We start from the raw sequence: 15,479 nt of genomic DNA on the forward strand, positions 1-15,479 counted from the left end.
TTTGGCTAATGAAGTCAGTTGTTATTTTGGAATTCAGCCAGTTGGCAAAAAAAGTGTACTTTAACTGTCTCAGAGATGTCTGCTCAGTTATGCACACAGCAAGCACAAAAAGGGTGAAGATGAATCTGATGGGTGTTTAGTTATTGTGCGGAAATGTGGATGATGGAAATCCAAGAATTATATGCCACCTCTGGCAGCCATCCATATTACATAAAACTATTTACATCCATTACTCTTATTTGTAGTGCCAAAAGGAAGAGAAACACAGATGGACATCATAGTGAAAAACATGTTTTTACATTTTTAGAAAGACAGGCGAATACAGTCAACCTTGAGTAGTGATTTCTACTAAAATAAATTTGAGTAATTAGACCAAGTTGATGATGTTCCAAAACGAAAGAACGACAGCCCCACTAAACACGTCTTTCCAAAAACACTCACAGACACACTGATACCACATCATGTTCCCAGTAATTCACACTACCTGCCCTCTACCCCTCCAGTCCTGTGATTGTGGAGATCCCCCACTTTGCCGCCCTCCGGGGTAAAGAGCGGGAGCTGGTGATCCTAAGGAGTGAGACAGGAGAGAGCTGGAAGGAGCATCACTGTGAACATACGCAGGAGGAACTCAACCAGATACTCAACGGCATGGACGAGGGTCAGTCTCTCATGACGTTACCAATACACAGCACCCATTAGTTTAGCAAAAAAAACACCCTAACATTAATGGCCCTGAAACATGTTTCTGGCCACCTCCTACAGAGCTGGACACACCAGAGGAGCTGGAGAGGAAACGCATTTGCCGTATCATCACTAGAGACTTCCCACAATACTTTGCAGTGGTGTCACGCATCAAGCAAGACAATAATCTGATTGGTCCTGAAGGGGGCATTCTAAGCAGCACTGTTGTGCCCCAAGTACAAGCAGTTTTTCCAGAGGGGGCCCTCACCAAGAGGATCAGGGTCGGACTGCAGGTAACTAAAAGAATCTTTGTGTTGTTTCTGGTTACCGTTTGATACATACTGTATAAACATTTACCTCTGTTGTTGTATTTGTCTTATCGTTGTATACTGTAACAGATTCTGTTAATAATGTTTTATAGTTTTGGTTTTAAACCATCAAACCAAATCTGACCAGATGATGGTACTAGATAAAAAGTGAAATTACTACATTTCATCCTGTTGGAGAAGATGAATGTGTTTATTAAATCTTACAAATTTTTACTTGATGAAAAACGAAGACATTAGCAAAGTTGTTTAACTTCACTGTCTGGAGATTCATACTCTTGGGATGATGGATATCTCTAATAAATAATAAATAACGTTTTCTAGTAGTTACTTTTTCACTCCAGAAAACAATTGTGGCTCAACAAATTTATAACCACTTGCTCCACTAGCTGTTTCCATTCAGGAAAGAAATGAGTTATTGGACAAAAAAATTATTTTGAAGATGAAGAATTTTTCAGGCATTGAGATGATCAACACTGTTTAAGTACCAGAACATGTATTTTGATGAATCCAAAACATGTATGAAAGTGCCTGTATCAGAAGAGTGTTAGTTTATTTTTAATTATTTATTTTGTGCCAAGTCCGTATTCCAAACTTTAGTACGAAAAACATTTCAGTCAGGAGACCATCAGTGCTTCGCCTTAGCTCTGACAATAAACTTCCATCGGATTTTCGGTAACAAAAAGTAAGGTTGTTGTATACTCTGTCTACACTCATAGGCCCAGGCAGTGAATGCAGATGTAGTGAGGAAGATCCTGGGGAACAAGGCCACCTTCAGCCCCATCGTCACGCTGGAGCCCCGCAGAAGAAAGTTCCATAAACCCATCACTATGACCATCCCTGTTCCCAAAAGCAACTCCGACCCAGTCCTCAATGGTTTTGGAGGAGACACACCCACCTTACGACTGCTCTGTAGTATCACAGGTTAGAGAACAAACGCAAATTTACATACAGATCTGAATAAACCAATCACAATCAATGCTCACATTCTAATATTTCAAACTTGTGTTTGTGTCAATGTGCAGGTGGAACAACGCCAGCTCAGTGGGAGGATATTACAGGAACCACTCCGTTAACGTTCATCAATGACTGTGTGTCCTTTACCACCAATGTGTCTGCCCGGTAAAATACTTTTTAGGCGCATTTACTGTATATCTTTTGCTCTTTTGAGGTTATTCAGATGTAACAGCAACCAACTAAACTTTTTCTCTTTTAACCGCCTCTGATTTCTAGGTTCTGGCTAATTGATTGTCGGCAAGTCCAGGATTCTGTCAACTTCTCCACTCAGGTTTATAGAGAGATCATCTGTGTCCCTTACATGGCCAAGTTTGTAATCTTTGCCAAAACGCACGACCCCATAGAGGCCCGCCTACGCTGCTTCTGCATGACTGACGACAAGATTGATAAAACACTGGAACAGCAGGAAAACTTCATGGAGGTGGCCCGCAGCCGAGACGTCGAGGTGAGAATAATAAGAGGAGGAATGTCACATCACGTTTGTGTCATGATGGAAGTCCACCAGACCGGCAGAGCGAAATACATAACAATTAGCATAAGAGCGATTGTTGTAATATTGTGTACCTCACCACACGTTTGATTATTTTACTTAAACAATGTGTAGAACAAACAGATGTAGACATGGAAATTGAAATGCATGAACAGTCTTTTCACAATCACTATCAGAAGGGAAAAAAAATGTAAGTCTTCTAATTTGTAGGAAACATGATTGGAGGACCCTTGTGACTTATTTTTCAATTAATGGGCCACTGTCAAAGATGACAGTATTTTTATACAGAGTGGTAGGTAATGATGTTTGGATGAGTAATAGTACATCCTGTGGATCTGTGTGCTGTCACCTTAATAATTATTCTGCTGGGAACTTGTACTGAGAACAAAAGAGTGCCCAGGATGGAGCCTTGGTAAACACCACACGTGTTCTTGTTCTGGAACCACCACATTTAAATCAGTATAAAGCAATATTCCTGATATTCCTGCATAGTCAACTGTATAAAAAGCTAAGCTAAAAATGATCACATCTGTGAAGATTCTTTGTCATCCAGGTCATGGTCTGTCTAAGTGTTATGCAAAAGCAACTGAGTTTCTTGAAAACGGTTCACCTCTCATTAACAAGTCTTCTTTTAGACGGAACACCCAGACATATGCAATCAGTCAATGTCATGTATGCAGTTCAATGCAGTGAGGAATGCTCAGACTTGTACATTGGGGGGCAAAACAAACATCTCGTGCATGGCACAACTCAGGAGAGCCAACTCCTCAGAACAGGAGCCAGTCGTCCGTCTTCAACTGAAGGATAAGGGGCACTCATTTGACGAGATAAATACACTGTTCGGCCAGAGAAGACCAATGGTTTGAAAGAGGAGTGAAAAAGTCATCTACATCAAACTGGAAAGAAAGTCACTGAACATAGCATGTGGTATTCAACACGCTTATCAGCCATTTACAGTGAGGTCCTGAAATTCGACCTAAACATTTTTAAAGCATATGTTCAACAAGTCAAGACTAGTTTTCTTGAGAAATCAGTGCACTACAACAATATTCAATTCAACTTTATTTATATAGCGCCAAATCACAACATAGGTTATTTCATGGCACTTAACACATTAAAGTCCTTACAGCAAGACGTTACAATATTATACAGAGAAACCCAACAATTCAACAATTCCCACATAAGCTAGGAGGGAAAAAAAACCTCCTCTTTAAGGGAGAAAAACCTCCAACAGAGGGAAGGAAAAACTCCCTCTTAACAGGAGGAAACCTCTGACAGAACCAGGCTCAGGGGTGGGCGGCCATCTGACTCGGCCATCTGCCTCGACCGGTTGGGGTGAGAGGAGAGCAATACTGTGGTGATAAAGAGAAATACTAAGGGTTGAACAAGAGACATTACAGTTGTTCTGTATGTTGTTATTTGAGCCTTGTGCCCATCTACCTTTTACTTTTCTTAGGTCCTGGAAGGCAAACCTATCTATGCAGACTGCTTTGGAAACCTTGTCCCCCTCACCAAAAGTGGCCAACATCATCTTTTCAGCTTCTTTGCCTTTAAGGAGAACAGACTAGCACTCTTCATCAAAGTGAGCAGCATTTATCATTTGTTTATTTTCAGGATTGTGCATTACTGCAAATTAGTAATTACTTACCATTACTATTTGTTTATTTCAAAAGGATCTACATTACTTTACCAGTTACTGCGTACAAAAACTAATTTGATACTCAGGAAAGTAACTTCCACATTACTTTTACATGTCTGCTTCAATTCTCCACACATAGCTACATTATTTTAGTGTTGCACGCCTCCCTGCCTTCAACCCCTGATTGCAGAGGGTCTCTTGCCCAGTGTGCTTTCTGTGAGGCATGGTAGGGGTGTTGTTCATTGGCCTTACCCCTCTTCCTCCAGGTTGGGTGGGAAGGCGTCCAATGTCTGCTTCCGCCTGGGCCTTTGTCATCCCTGTTATGCCATTTAGTTTGGGCCTTGTTCCTGACCAGAGTCCCCCATGTCCTTTAACACATCCACCTAAATGACACACCCTTAAGTGAGAGCTGATATCATACTGTACGTTGGGGTGCGCGTGGAGCAGGTGCAGTGTCCTCGTCCAATGAGGCGCGGCCCTGGCCTGCCACTTGCAACGTTAACCTCAACTCGTTGCTTTGTTTTCACTCTGGTCGCATCCAGTAGCCAACTTTCCTCCAATTTCCTGCCTGCCCTGCTCTGGCAAATAGGCTGTCTGCTGGCCGTTGTCCAGTAGTATGCATAACAAAAGTTACGAGTAACAATCCCATTTAAATTTCAGTAATTTTACTCGTTATTTAATTTTAGAAAGTAATTAATTTACCTACTAGTTACCGCCTGAAGTAGTGGATTTTGTGACTAAACACCGTTTATTTTAGACAAACACAATTTTTTTTTTATGTAACTGCAGTGTTGTACATGTCAGAAAGAGTTCATCTTACTGATGAGCTTGATGTTTTTCTGACGGAAAGATGACTTCTGTTGAACTGTTTGGATTTGGTAGATACGAGACAATACTCAAGAGCCATGTGGCCGATTGTCATTTATGAAAGAACCCAGGAACTACAGGTCACTCACCCACAATGCTATATGTAACCTCAACATCACCCTCCCTTCATACTGCAAGGTAAGGACACTACACAGGTTGCTTTGTGTTGATAATCATGTTAGTTCTTATGAGTAAAACTGGCTGTTGATAACTATAAATTAACATGAAAAGCATTGTGAATAAATACTCTGGATGCTAGTAATGCTGAATCATACTGCAATCTTGAGCCTATTTCCCCTGTACCTCTAATACACTGTGAAAACCAACTTCAAGGCTGCACTTGGCAACATCTTCGACTGATGGCCTACAATCAGATCAGAAGAAAACGAAACACTGTATAATGGACATGGTCTGGTGATCATGGGTAGTCTGTGATTTCATGCCAAAGCGTCAAATCTATCATTTCAAATCTATGCTAAGTGCAACTTTAAAGACCACTTTCTTTCCCTAAAATCATACTGACTGATTGTCTTTGTTGCTATGGTAACCATACATTGCCAGCTGTCTTTTTTTCTCCCTTTAATGTTGCTTTTGTTTATATCTGTACATCTTTCTGCTGCTTGCTGCTTCTTGCTCACAAAAGGAGTCCGATTCAGACCAAGAGCAAGAGGAAGAGGTAAAAGCAGCCCCTGCTTCGCCCTCCGTTTTCTCCCTATTGGCTCTTCTGATCTATCATGTCCACTGTCTGACCATCAGGAATAAATAAAGGACACTTTTTAGAAGTCTAGATTTCTAGATGTAAATTGTTAGATTTGTGACATGTTTAATTTCTTCTGTCACATGTGTCCTTTGCGTTCTTTCCCGAAATAGTATTTGTAATGTTAGTAGGGCGTTAGAATGGTTGGCACATACAGCAGTTGAAACAAACTAACTCTGATGCATTTCCCATCTTTTCTTTTTCAGACCACCAGAACATTCAAGAAATGTAAGACATTTTTACCTGTTTCATTTTCTTTAGAGCTTGTACTAAAATAGTTTCTACTCTCCAATAATATTGCATGTCTTTAATATTCTAAATTATATACCAATAGCACTGATTTTGTGTGTGTGATAAGTCAAATGTAGTTTAACAGAATAACAAGACTGACACATCCAGCTTTGTCGTTAACTTAATTACAGACCATTTGCATCCTTCTGATCTGATCCTTTAAGGTTCAGATTTTTTTGTCTTGTCACACAAACAAAAAGGCTTTACCTGCACTTCCCATGTCAATGCTATGCTTCTCCTGAGGCTTAATTTCACTTTTTACTTACTTTTGTTTCTGATTTCACATCTACATTATTGTCTTGAACTCACCTCTTTCACCTTCACCATTTGAGATTGGACATCTGGAGAAAGAGTTAAACACTGCCATTTACGTATGTACACAAAAATTTAACTTGAAATTGTGGTGATATTAATGTGATGGTCTCTACCTTGGGCTGGCCTAAAAGCCACCACAGTCACAATGCCATTTTGTGATGTAAAATGGTTCCCCTTGAACCTGTTTGGTCAACAATTGGCTCAAAACAAAACCACTTGTGTTGAGGTGGATGGAATAGCATAAATTGAGTGTGTTTATACAGCTCAAAAAAAAATTGTGGTTCAAAACACAAAAGACCTTTCCACAATCAAGCATTTTACATATTTTGATATCTGCATCTGTCACTTGAATATATATTTTAAATTCATTCATTAAATGCAAATCAAAATACAATTTGATGGAATATAGGCAGATTATCTGAGATGAATGGAAAAAGTATTATGTCATTCACAACTGCTTGTGGGATGAGTTTCAATCCCTCAGTTAAATAACTGTAGCCATCAGATAGGAGCAGGAACAGAATGAGTGAAGCTTTTGAAGGAGATTGGAAGACCTGATGTGATATTATGACTGAAGCACATCTGGACTCCACTTGCTGATACATCCTTCCTCTTCCTAATAATATTTTCATCCTGCTGTGGCTTGTCAGTTAATACTACGCGAAGGTTCTGCTGGCAGCTCTGATCGACCAAATTTCAAAAGTTAGTTGCTTGCCCTCGTGTGTACTTGCACTCCAAGTTTCTGAAACTGGGTGCTAGTGATTGTGCAAGCACTCAGTACCAGGAAATTAGAGGCCACAATATTAGTATTACTTCAGCTTGTAGTCTTTAGTGTAATGTCAAAACAAAATGTTGTCAACTTCCTCACCCAGTGTGAATCCTTTCACTCCAACTCCTATACCTTGTTCATTTACTAATCTAAAAATTCAGATAGAAAGTGGTAAATACAATATATGTGACCATATACATGTCAGACTTATTCTACTTTACTTACGTACATACATTTTGCTTAATATTGATGATAACAATACTTGCCATCAAAAAGTTCAGCGGCTGCACCTGTAACAACCAAAAACATTATGTGATTTAAATCTGGTCGCCATCCCCTTCAAGTAGTCATCTTGTGCTACCCTTGGTACATTCCCTGAAAGTCCCAATCTGTAAGCTAGTCAAGCACCAGCGACGATTCATGACCCTTCAGCTTGGGCTTCATTTTTGAGAACAGAAATAAGCCAAATTGGGGGCGATTGGTGCGTTAGGGGTCATCTGTGGGCAATAATGTTTTTAACATGCTGTGAAGTGACGCATGGTCATGTTGAAGAACCCAATTGCCATCATCCCACAGTTCAGGTCATTGGCACTTAAGGTTTTCCCTCAGATGCCTCAGAATGTCATAGTAGAGCTTGACATTCATAGTTTGACCCTGGGTGACAAATTCACTGTGCCCAACCCTGTGAATGTACCATGTACCAGTCATCACAAAAACGTGTAACAAGTGTTGGTGTTGATCAGGCGACGTAATTTGGAATGAAAATGATAACTTTTCCCAACTCTATCCACATTACTGTGTGTTCACGAACAACAGGAACAGTCTCAGAACCTTTTGATCGCATCTTATGGTAGGAATAGTTGTGTGAGTCTATCAAGAACCCACCACATTACTGAATGGGAAAAAGACACTCATGCAGCTTTTGATCATGAGCACTTCTTCTCCCCAACTTGGATTTGAATTAGTACAATGAACTGATCATTCCATTCACTCTTCTCCAAGACCTTTCCATCAGCTCTTCCCTTTGCTTTGCATGGAAATAACTTGGCTTACTTAAAACTGTATGTGTGTGCTTGTGTGTCTGTATCAATATATGTAATGTCTTGTCAATGTCATTTGTTTTTTTTGGTTCTCTATTTTGATTTTGGAATACACCATCACAAGCCCATTTTCTTATGGGTTACTTCAGTTTGAATTTTTTCAATATTTTCAATGCTTGGGTTTAAGGAACAGAGGGCAAAGTGAATTGCTAGAATTCCTGAAATCCTCATTTATTCTTTGATTCTGTGAAAGTAAATGTTTTGTTTTGTATTAGAATAAAAAGCATGGCAAATCACCATATGTTATATACATTATCACTGGCTTTCTTTGATAGATACAACAAGCGTTCTTAGTTGTTTTCAAGCCATTTTTGCTTTTCATTACATTGGCACTTGTCATACATCGAAGCATCTTGAGATGTGTTGATGTTGTTTCTTTTTTTTCCTTTCTTGTCCATCTTTCTATTGCAATTGTTGATTTCTTGGTATCATTCATAGTTGGTATATTTTTTAGGTATTTTTGTTTCGCAAAAGGTTTTTGTTGTGTGTGTGCGTGTGTGTGATTGTCTAAGCAAGTTATTTCCTGCTCATATTTTTTCCGATTAGTATTACTAGCCTTTGTCAGAGTTCCCCAGAGACATATGTAAATTTAAGCCTAATTCCTCTGATACCCTGATGTAGAACCCATTGTGAATTTCTTGTCCTATGATCCCGGCAGTGTGTTCCAATCTTGTCCTGACCACATTCTCCAATGTCTGTCTCCTTTCATTTGAATTTTTGATTTTCTTTGCTCCTTAATTGTTCTTCCATATGGAAGATGAAGAGACGGAGACATCAGTCCTGAAATCAGAGCTGATTCGAGAACCAGATCTTCTATCCGACGTGTCAGAGATGAAACAAGATTTGATCAAAATGACTGCCATCTTGACTGCAGACTCCACAGAGAAATCCCATTCCTTAGGAGGGTGTAGTCTAGAGAAAGGGACTGAGGAAGTGTCTGGAGAACCATTAGAAATAATGGAGAAGGACTTAGAAAAAGTCAAAGAGGACCTAGAGAAAGTCAGTGAGATACTGAGAAGTGGAACATATGAGGGTGAGGTGACCGAGGAGGCATCAAAAGCAGCTAGAATGGCCGAGGAGTGGGTTCTCCTCTCAGACAGTGAGATTGAAGAGGCCAAAAGAATGGTAGCCTTAGAAATTCAAGAGCCTGTCTTACGTGAAAGTAGATCTAACAGAGGAGCTCCCAGACCAAAAGCCATAAAGGACAGCGGTGAACTAAAAGAATATCTTCTGGATGCACCAGTCGGCTCCAAAATAAAAGAGCCAAGTGTCCAAGAAAGATTCACTGATGTTGTACTACGCAAAAGTGCAAAACCCACCACTCCAACCAAAGTGCATGACAAAACTACCCCTGGTGATGTTAAAAAGCCAGTGAGAAGGAAGGGGAAAGAACAGACAGAGGACTCTACAGAGGCAGGGGCTCTTCTAAGTGTGCCGACAGCACCTGTCCCAGTGTCACCAGTATCCCCAGTAATTGAAGAAACTCCCATCGGTTCAATAAAGGACAAAGTCAAAGCATTACAACAGAAAGTTGAGGCCGAGCAAAAGAACAAAAAGGTCACTGGAAGTAAGCCTTCACATTTGCCTGTCATGAGCAAACCCTCTTCAAAAGCCAAAGAAAGCCCTAAATCAAAACAGGGCCCCCCTAAATCCCCTAAAGCTGAATCTGAAAAACTTGAGGAGACCATGTCAGTTAAAGAGCTGATGCAAGCATTTCAAACGGGGCAGGACCCTTCAAAGAGAAAGTCTGGGCTATTTGAGCTCAAAACATCCTCTACATCAAGATCAGAGAAAACCACAAAATCTGAAACCGTCCAGTCAAAATCCATGACCAAAGCAGTAACCTCACGTGTGACTCCTGAGCGAGAAGTATCATTGGATTCCAAACCTCACAAGAAAGAGACCACTCAGCAAGACAGAGAGAAAGAGACCAAGTCAGTTGCTGCTGCCCATCCAGCCCTAACTGAAACTGCAGACTTTGGAAATGGGGGTCTTGATGATAGCCCTGACAGCTTTAAACATGAGGGTGTGGCAGACTCACTAAGTGCCAGTTCTGGAGATGGAACCCCTCATCTGAGCTCTGAGGACAGTTACAAACATGAGGGTCTAGCCACTCCAAGCACAAGCCCGGAAAGTTTGAGTCTTTCTTCCAAAACTGGACAACAAACCTCTACAACTTCAGCACCAGCTGCCACAAGAGTCAAAAACGCAAGTAAAGACACAGAGAAGTCTGGAGATTCTGGTGTAGGGACCACTGGTGACCAACTGTCTACAGAATTGACCCTCCCTGTCTCTTCCAGCGAGGCTGCAGATGACCACACTACAAGTGAGTCCATATCTGTTACAAGGAGTGAGTCTAAACCTCAAAAGCTTAAAAAGAGAATTTCAGAGACTGTAGAAACTTTTCTTCGCGATGATGAGAGCCCTGATCGTCAGCTGGCCTTGCCTTTAATGGGTTCTCCAGCCTCTAGATTCTCTTTTCAGCATCATGAAAGCTTAGATCTACATTTAAGGCAAGACTCAGATGGTCTCAGTCCATTAGCTGATGACTCTTTGACAATAAGCCACAGAGACTCTCTAGAGGGCAGTCCTCTCATGGAAGAAAATTCCTCCCATAAATCCCCAGACTCTATTGAACCCAGCCCAACCAAGGAATCACCACCTCATGACTCCTTAGAAAGCAGTCCCGTAGAACAAAAAAGCTGCACTTTCTTCACATCAATACTAGGTCCACCTAGTAAATCCTCTAGCCATCCAGAGCCCTCCAAAGTTGCAGAAGTCCCCCAAGATGCTTTGCGTGGTAGACTGCTTCGAGACCACGAGGCTAGTGCTGATGATGACAGTTGTGAGCAGACATCTCAGATGACAAGTTCCGGTAAGAGTCCCCTCTCCCCTGATACTCCTAGCTCTGAAGAGGTAAGTTATGAGGTTAACCCCAAACCCCCTGACCATGCATTCCTCACTGTTCCATCCAAACCTGCTGTCATCCTTGAAGATCCAGAAGAAGAGGATATATCAGACAGCTATGAAGCTAAGAGAAAAATTACTCCAGAGGAAGAGATGTTTAAGATGGCAGCCAAAATAAAAACATTTGATGAAATGGAACAAGACGCGAAGAGCAAAAAGAAGTCTAGAAAAGATATGTTTTCCTCACCAGATGCCAAAATAGGGGATGACAGCTATGAAACATTAGAGCCATCAAGTGAGAAGCTTTCGCAAAGTGAATGTGGGCTCAGTAGATCCACAGAAGAGTCAAAGTTAGCTCTTTTTGTTAATCCCCATATTAAAGTACAACCTCCCTCTCTTTTTTCAGCAGGTTTGCATGATGGACCCCACAGCAAAGAGGTCAAGAACACAACATCAGCCTGTGTCACTTCAGAGGGACGTAACACTGTCTCAGAGCAACAGCATTCAAAATCCAAACTGAAAACTGCACAGGAGGAAAGAGTCCCACCATCTGCAAAAGCTGATAAAGACACTAGTGCCAAAAAGGCATCAACATCAAATGTGGAAAACAGGACTGATGAGCAAAAGGAGGAGAGCTTAAGAAAGTCAAGGGGAAATGAAGAAGATGATAAGAATGGTGAAGGGTTAGGTTTGAGTAAACTACAGACTGGTACACTAAAAACAAGTAGCAATATAACAGATGAAGTGAAAGGAGATCAAAGTGGGTGTGAAGAAGCAACTGTTGCCACAGGTCAAACAAAGGAAACATTCAAACCGGAGGTCTGTATCTATGATGACACGGAGGAGGAGGATCAGGGATTGGAACCCCCAAAAACAGAGTCCAAAGGTGTGACTGCAAGGGTAGACACTGACTCATGGTCTGCCATGCGGGAGGATGATGCCACTTTTGCAGCTCGTGTAAAAGAGGAGGAACAGAAGATACTAAATCTGGTAGTTGAACGTCAGTCTCTGCAAGCAACTCCAGACACCACACCTGGTAGAACACCAACAGAAGAGAGCACACCTACCAGTGAGCCCAATCCTTTTCTTTTCCAAGAAGGGAAGCTCTTTGAGATGACCCGAAGTGGAGCTATTGACATGACTAAGAGAAGCTATGAGGAAGAGGGGGGTGGCTTTGCCTTTTTCCAGATAGGTGAACAGCCTTTAGAGGAACCTGTCTTAGAAGAGGCCAGGCAAGAAGGTAGGAACTCAGCAGCAGATCCTGAAGTTGGCCTCAATCTGACACTAGAGGTTAAGACTGAGGAAGATGAGAAATCAAAAGACACAACAGGTTCTCAACTTCAGTCCCCACCTGAAGCTGATCAACAAGGCTCTAAAGTTGATGCCTCCAAATCTAAAATCCCTAAAATGGGTGTTTCAGCTGCAGCCAAACCTACAAAGCAAGATCAAATATCCCCTGAACTTCTAGAGACTAAAACAAGCAAAAATGTAAATGAAGGATTATTAGATTTGGACACAAGTTCTCCTGACCAAATCATAACAAATGTACAGACAGCAGAAACTACTGTCACTAGATCGGTATACTCTGAGCAGGGGCAAGAATCCTCTGATTCCTCCCCAGAGGAGCCACAGTCAGTGATAGAAGCACCCAAAACAACAGGCAAGTTCAAACAAAGTGCTGCCAATAGTGTTAAAAAGACTCCAGTCAAAGCACAAGCTAAGTCTACTGCTCAAGGTCGGGGTAAATCTGCAATTCCTTCTCCATCTCATGCAACTTTCTCTTCAACCTCTCTGAAAAAAGAGACTTCCTTCACGTCTGAATCTAAATCTAGAATTCCTGTCAAGGCTAGCCCTACCAAGACTGATTCCACTGTCAAACGTATGGAGTCTACCCAAGACAAAAAGCTTAAAGTCCCTGTAAAAAAGGATACGAGGAGAAAATCTGAAACAGATGCAGGTCCTTCTGTGGATGTCAAAACCAAGACAACATCTTCCAAAGCCAAGAGCTTCTGTGAGGGGGAGTCTACCAGGTCACCTGCTAAAAAAGGACAGGGTCGTCCCTTGAGTGCGGAGGCGGCAAAACCTAAAGGCTTCCAGTCCAGATTGCCAGTTCGTGGCAAAAGTGGTCAGTCATCTCATTCAACAACACCTACAAAAGAGAAAAGTGAGCCACACAAACAGTCCCTTGAGTTCTTTGAAGAGATAAGTGATGAAGCAGCAAAACTTGTGGCAAGGTTGACACAAGCAGAGACAGAGAAAGAGGAAGAGGCTGTAATCTCAGATGATGAGAGCAGTCTCATTGATCCATCAATCATAGAAAGAGAAACTTTCCCAGAGTTGCAGTTCCCTCCCTCAGGAGACGTCTTTCCCATTAGACCACTGTGGGACGACCCTGTTGAGACACAGATGCAGCGAATCCCAGATGATAAAGTCCAAAGTCAAGGTATCCCCCCAGTTTAAGGGGCTATTCTCTATCTCTTGTGCCTCACTAGTACACTAGCTGTAAAGGTGCTGCCTCTCTGTCTCTTGTTGTTATGTCCCATTGTAGTTGAAGAACCCTTATTGCTGTATTGCTTGAGTTGTGTTTGTGTTTGTTATGATGTCTCTCTTTCCTTCTATGTTCCCTAAAAAAAATCTCAAGATTGACTGAAAGGCTTTATGGAACTTGTGAAAACAACTTAGTAACTAAACCCTTCAAAGATTAAAATATAAATGATTGTCAAAACAATCATGTGCAATGTCAACAATTTTGTAAGAATTGAAATGTTAATTTTTTAATCATAGTGTCTACTCTTTAAAGACATATGTACTATGTTCTAGGTTACAATTCCTTAATCAATGGTATATGACGCTTGACCAAACTGTCAATAGGACACAAACAAGAAAGCCAGTGAAGATGTTTTTCCAACACTATTTGTGAATGTGACTTAATTTGGTAAACATTGCGGCTCTGACCGCTCATGGCTATCTGGTGGTATTTGCAGTAGATCCACAAGATGAAGCAGAGAGAAAAGAGCAACGGTTGGCCATTATAGGCGACCACCTGGGCTTCAGCTGGACAGGTGAGTCATACATAATTACATTGATCAAGCAATCAAGCTCAAAATATCATCACTTGAGTTTTGGCAGGCTCCCAAGAGACACCAGATATTTCAAATTTACATTCAGATTACCATAATCATTGCTATATCTTCATTTTTCCAATAGAGCTAGCACGAGAACTGAACTTCAGTGAGGAAAGGATCAACCTGATAAGAATTGAAAACCCCAACTCACTGCAAGATCAAAGCCATGCCCTTTTGAACGTGTGGGTAGAGAGTGAGGGAAAGCATGCAACAGGTCAGTGATAAGTACCTGTGTGATTCACAGTTCTGGAACAAAAAGAAGGAGTTCTCATTCAGTTTTTAAAAGTGACACTTTTTAAATTTGTTCCCTGTTTCAACAGATGCATCACTTATAAAAAGACTGACTAAGATCAACCGAATGGACATTGTTCACCTCATCGAAACCAAGATAATCAGATCCACTCAAGAGGAGACATCATCACACACCTATGCAGAAATTGAGCGGACCATAGCGCTGGACCATAGTGAAGGTGAATAAGCAGTGTAAACTTGGCAGACTGATTAATTGGCAATTATGTCAGTGTAAAAAGTTAGAATTGATTGCTTTCCTTTAATTCAATTCAATTTTAAAAGTGTACTTTTTTAAAGTCAACTTTAAAATTCAATCACACATTCTGACACGCCCAGTACTGTGTACCGACCATGTATGTCCGTTCAGGTTTTTCTGCCCTTCATGAAGACATCGACAGCCCCAGGCCAGGCAGGCATACAGTGGCTGCAAACAGGCATCCAGGTTCAGGACACAAAGTACCCATGGTGTCAGCAGAAGATCTGTCCTCCAGTTTGTCATCACTTCACGACATGACAGGACGGTCAGAGACAGACTCCACAGCAACAGGCCTTCTCAGAAATTCCCAGAAAGAGAAACTACAAAAGGAGATGGAAACAGCATAGTATGTTATCCCAAAAGTTTCAGATTTTCGACTTTTTAGATACTAGTTGGACTTAAATAGATAGTGTAATCGTTACTGCTTAAATTTACATTGTTTAAATTTGTGTTTTGTGAACTATATTCTATGTTATGACAAAATTAAGGAATACTCTGAGGATATGAAAAATGTATCAGATACTATTCTTTTGGAATCAGTCATCTCATGACTAAATATTGAAATTATCTTTTTTTGCAGCTCATCACAAAGAATATATGAGGAGTTGACAGACTCTGTAAACACAGGCAGTTTTAAACAAGTAAGTC

At 41.0% G+C, this 15,479-nt stretch overlaps 1 protein-coding gene across 1 annotated transcript in view; it reads left to right on the forward strand.

Moving 5' to 3' along the window:
* ank2b (ankyrin 2b, neuronal) overlaps positions 1–15,479 on the forward strand; it is a 102,857-nt gene that overhangs the window by 65,844 nt on the left and 21,534 nt on the right. Inside the window, exons 31-45 of the mRNA XM_069159054.1 lie at positions 504–658; positions 763–974; positions 1,727–1,931; positions 2,033–2,129; positions 2,241–2,469; positions 3,971–4,096; positions 5,036–5,158; positions 5,664–5,696; positions 5,984–6,005; positions 9,010–13,602; positions 14,144–14,221; positions 14,367–14,498; positions 14,605–14,754; positions 14,943–15,177; positions 15,412–15,472. Coding sequence (XP_069015155.1) covers positions 504–658; positions 763–974; positions 1,727–1,931; positions 2,033–2,129; positions 2,241–2,469; positions 3,971–4,096; positions 5,036–5,158; positions 5,664–5,696; positions 5,984–6,005; positions 9,010–13,602; positions 14,144–14,221; positions 14,367–14,498; positions 14,605–14,754; positions 14,943–15,177; positions 15,412–15,472 — 6,451 coding nt within the window. The remainder of the gene's footprint in view (positions 1–503; positions 659–762; positions 975–1,726; positions 1,932–2,032; positions 2,130–2,240; positions 2,470–3,970; positions 4,097–5,035; positions 5,159–5,663; positions 5,697–5,983; positions 6,006–9,009; positions 13,603–14,143; positions 14,222–14,366; positions 14,499–14,604; positions 14,755–14,942; positions 15,178–15,411; positions 15,473–15,479) is intronic.

This window comes from Embiotoca jacksoni, unplaced genomic scaffold (genome assembly GCF_022577435.1).
Source record: "Embiotoca jacksoni isolate LCO1_2020_lvr unplaced genomic scaffold, fEmbJac1.0.p SCAF_24, whole genome shotgun sequence".
Lineage (NCBI taxonomy): Eukaryota > Metazoa > Chordata > Actinopteri > Embiotocidae > Embiotoca > Embiotoca jacksoni.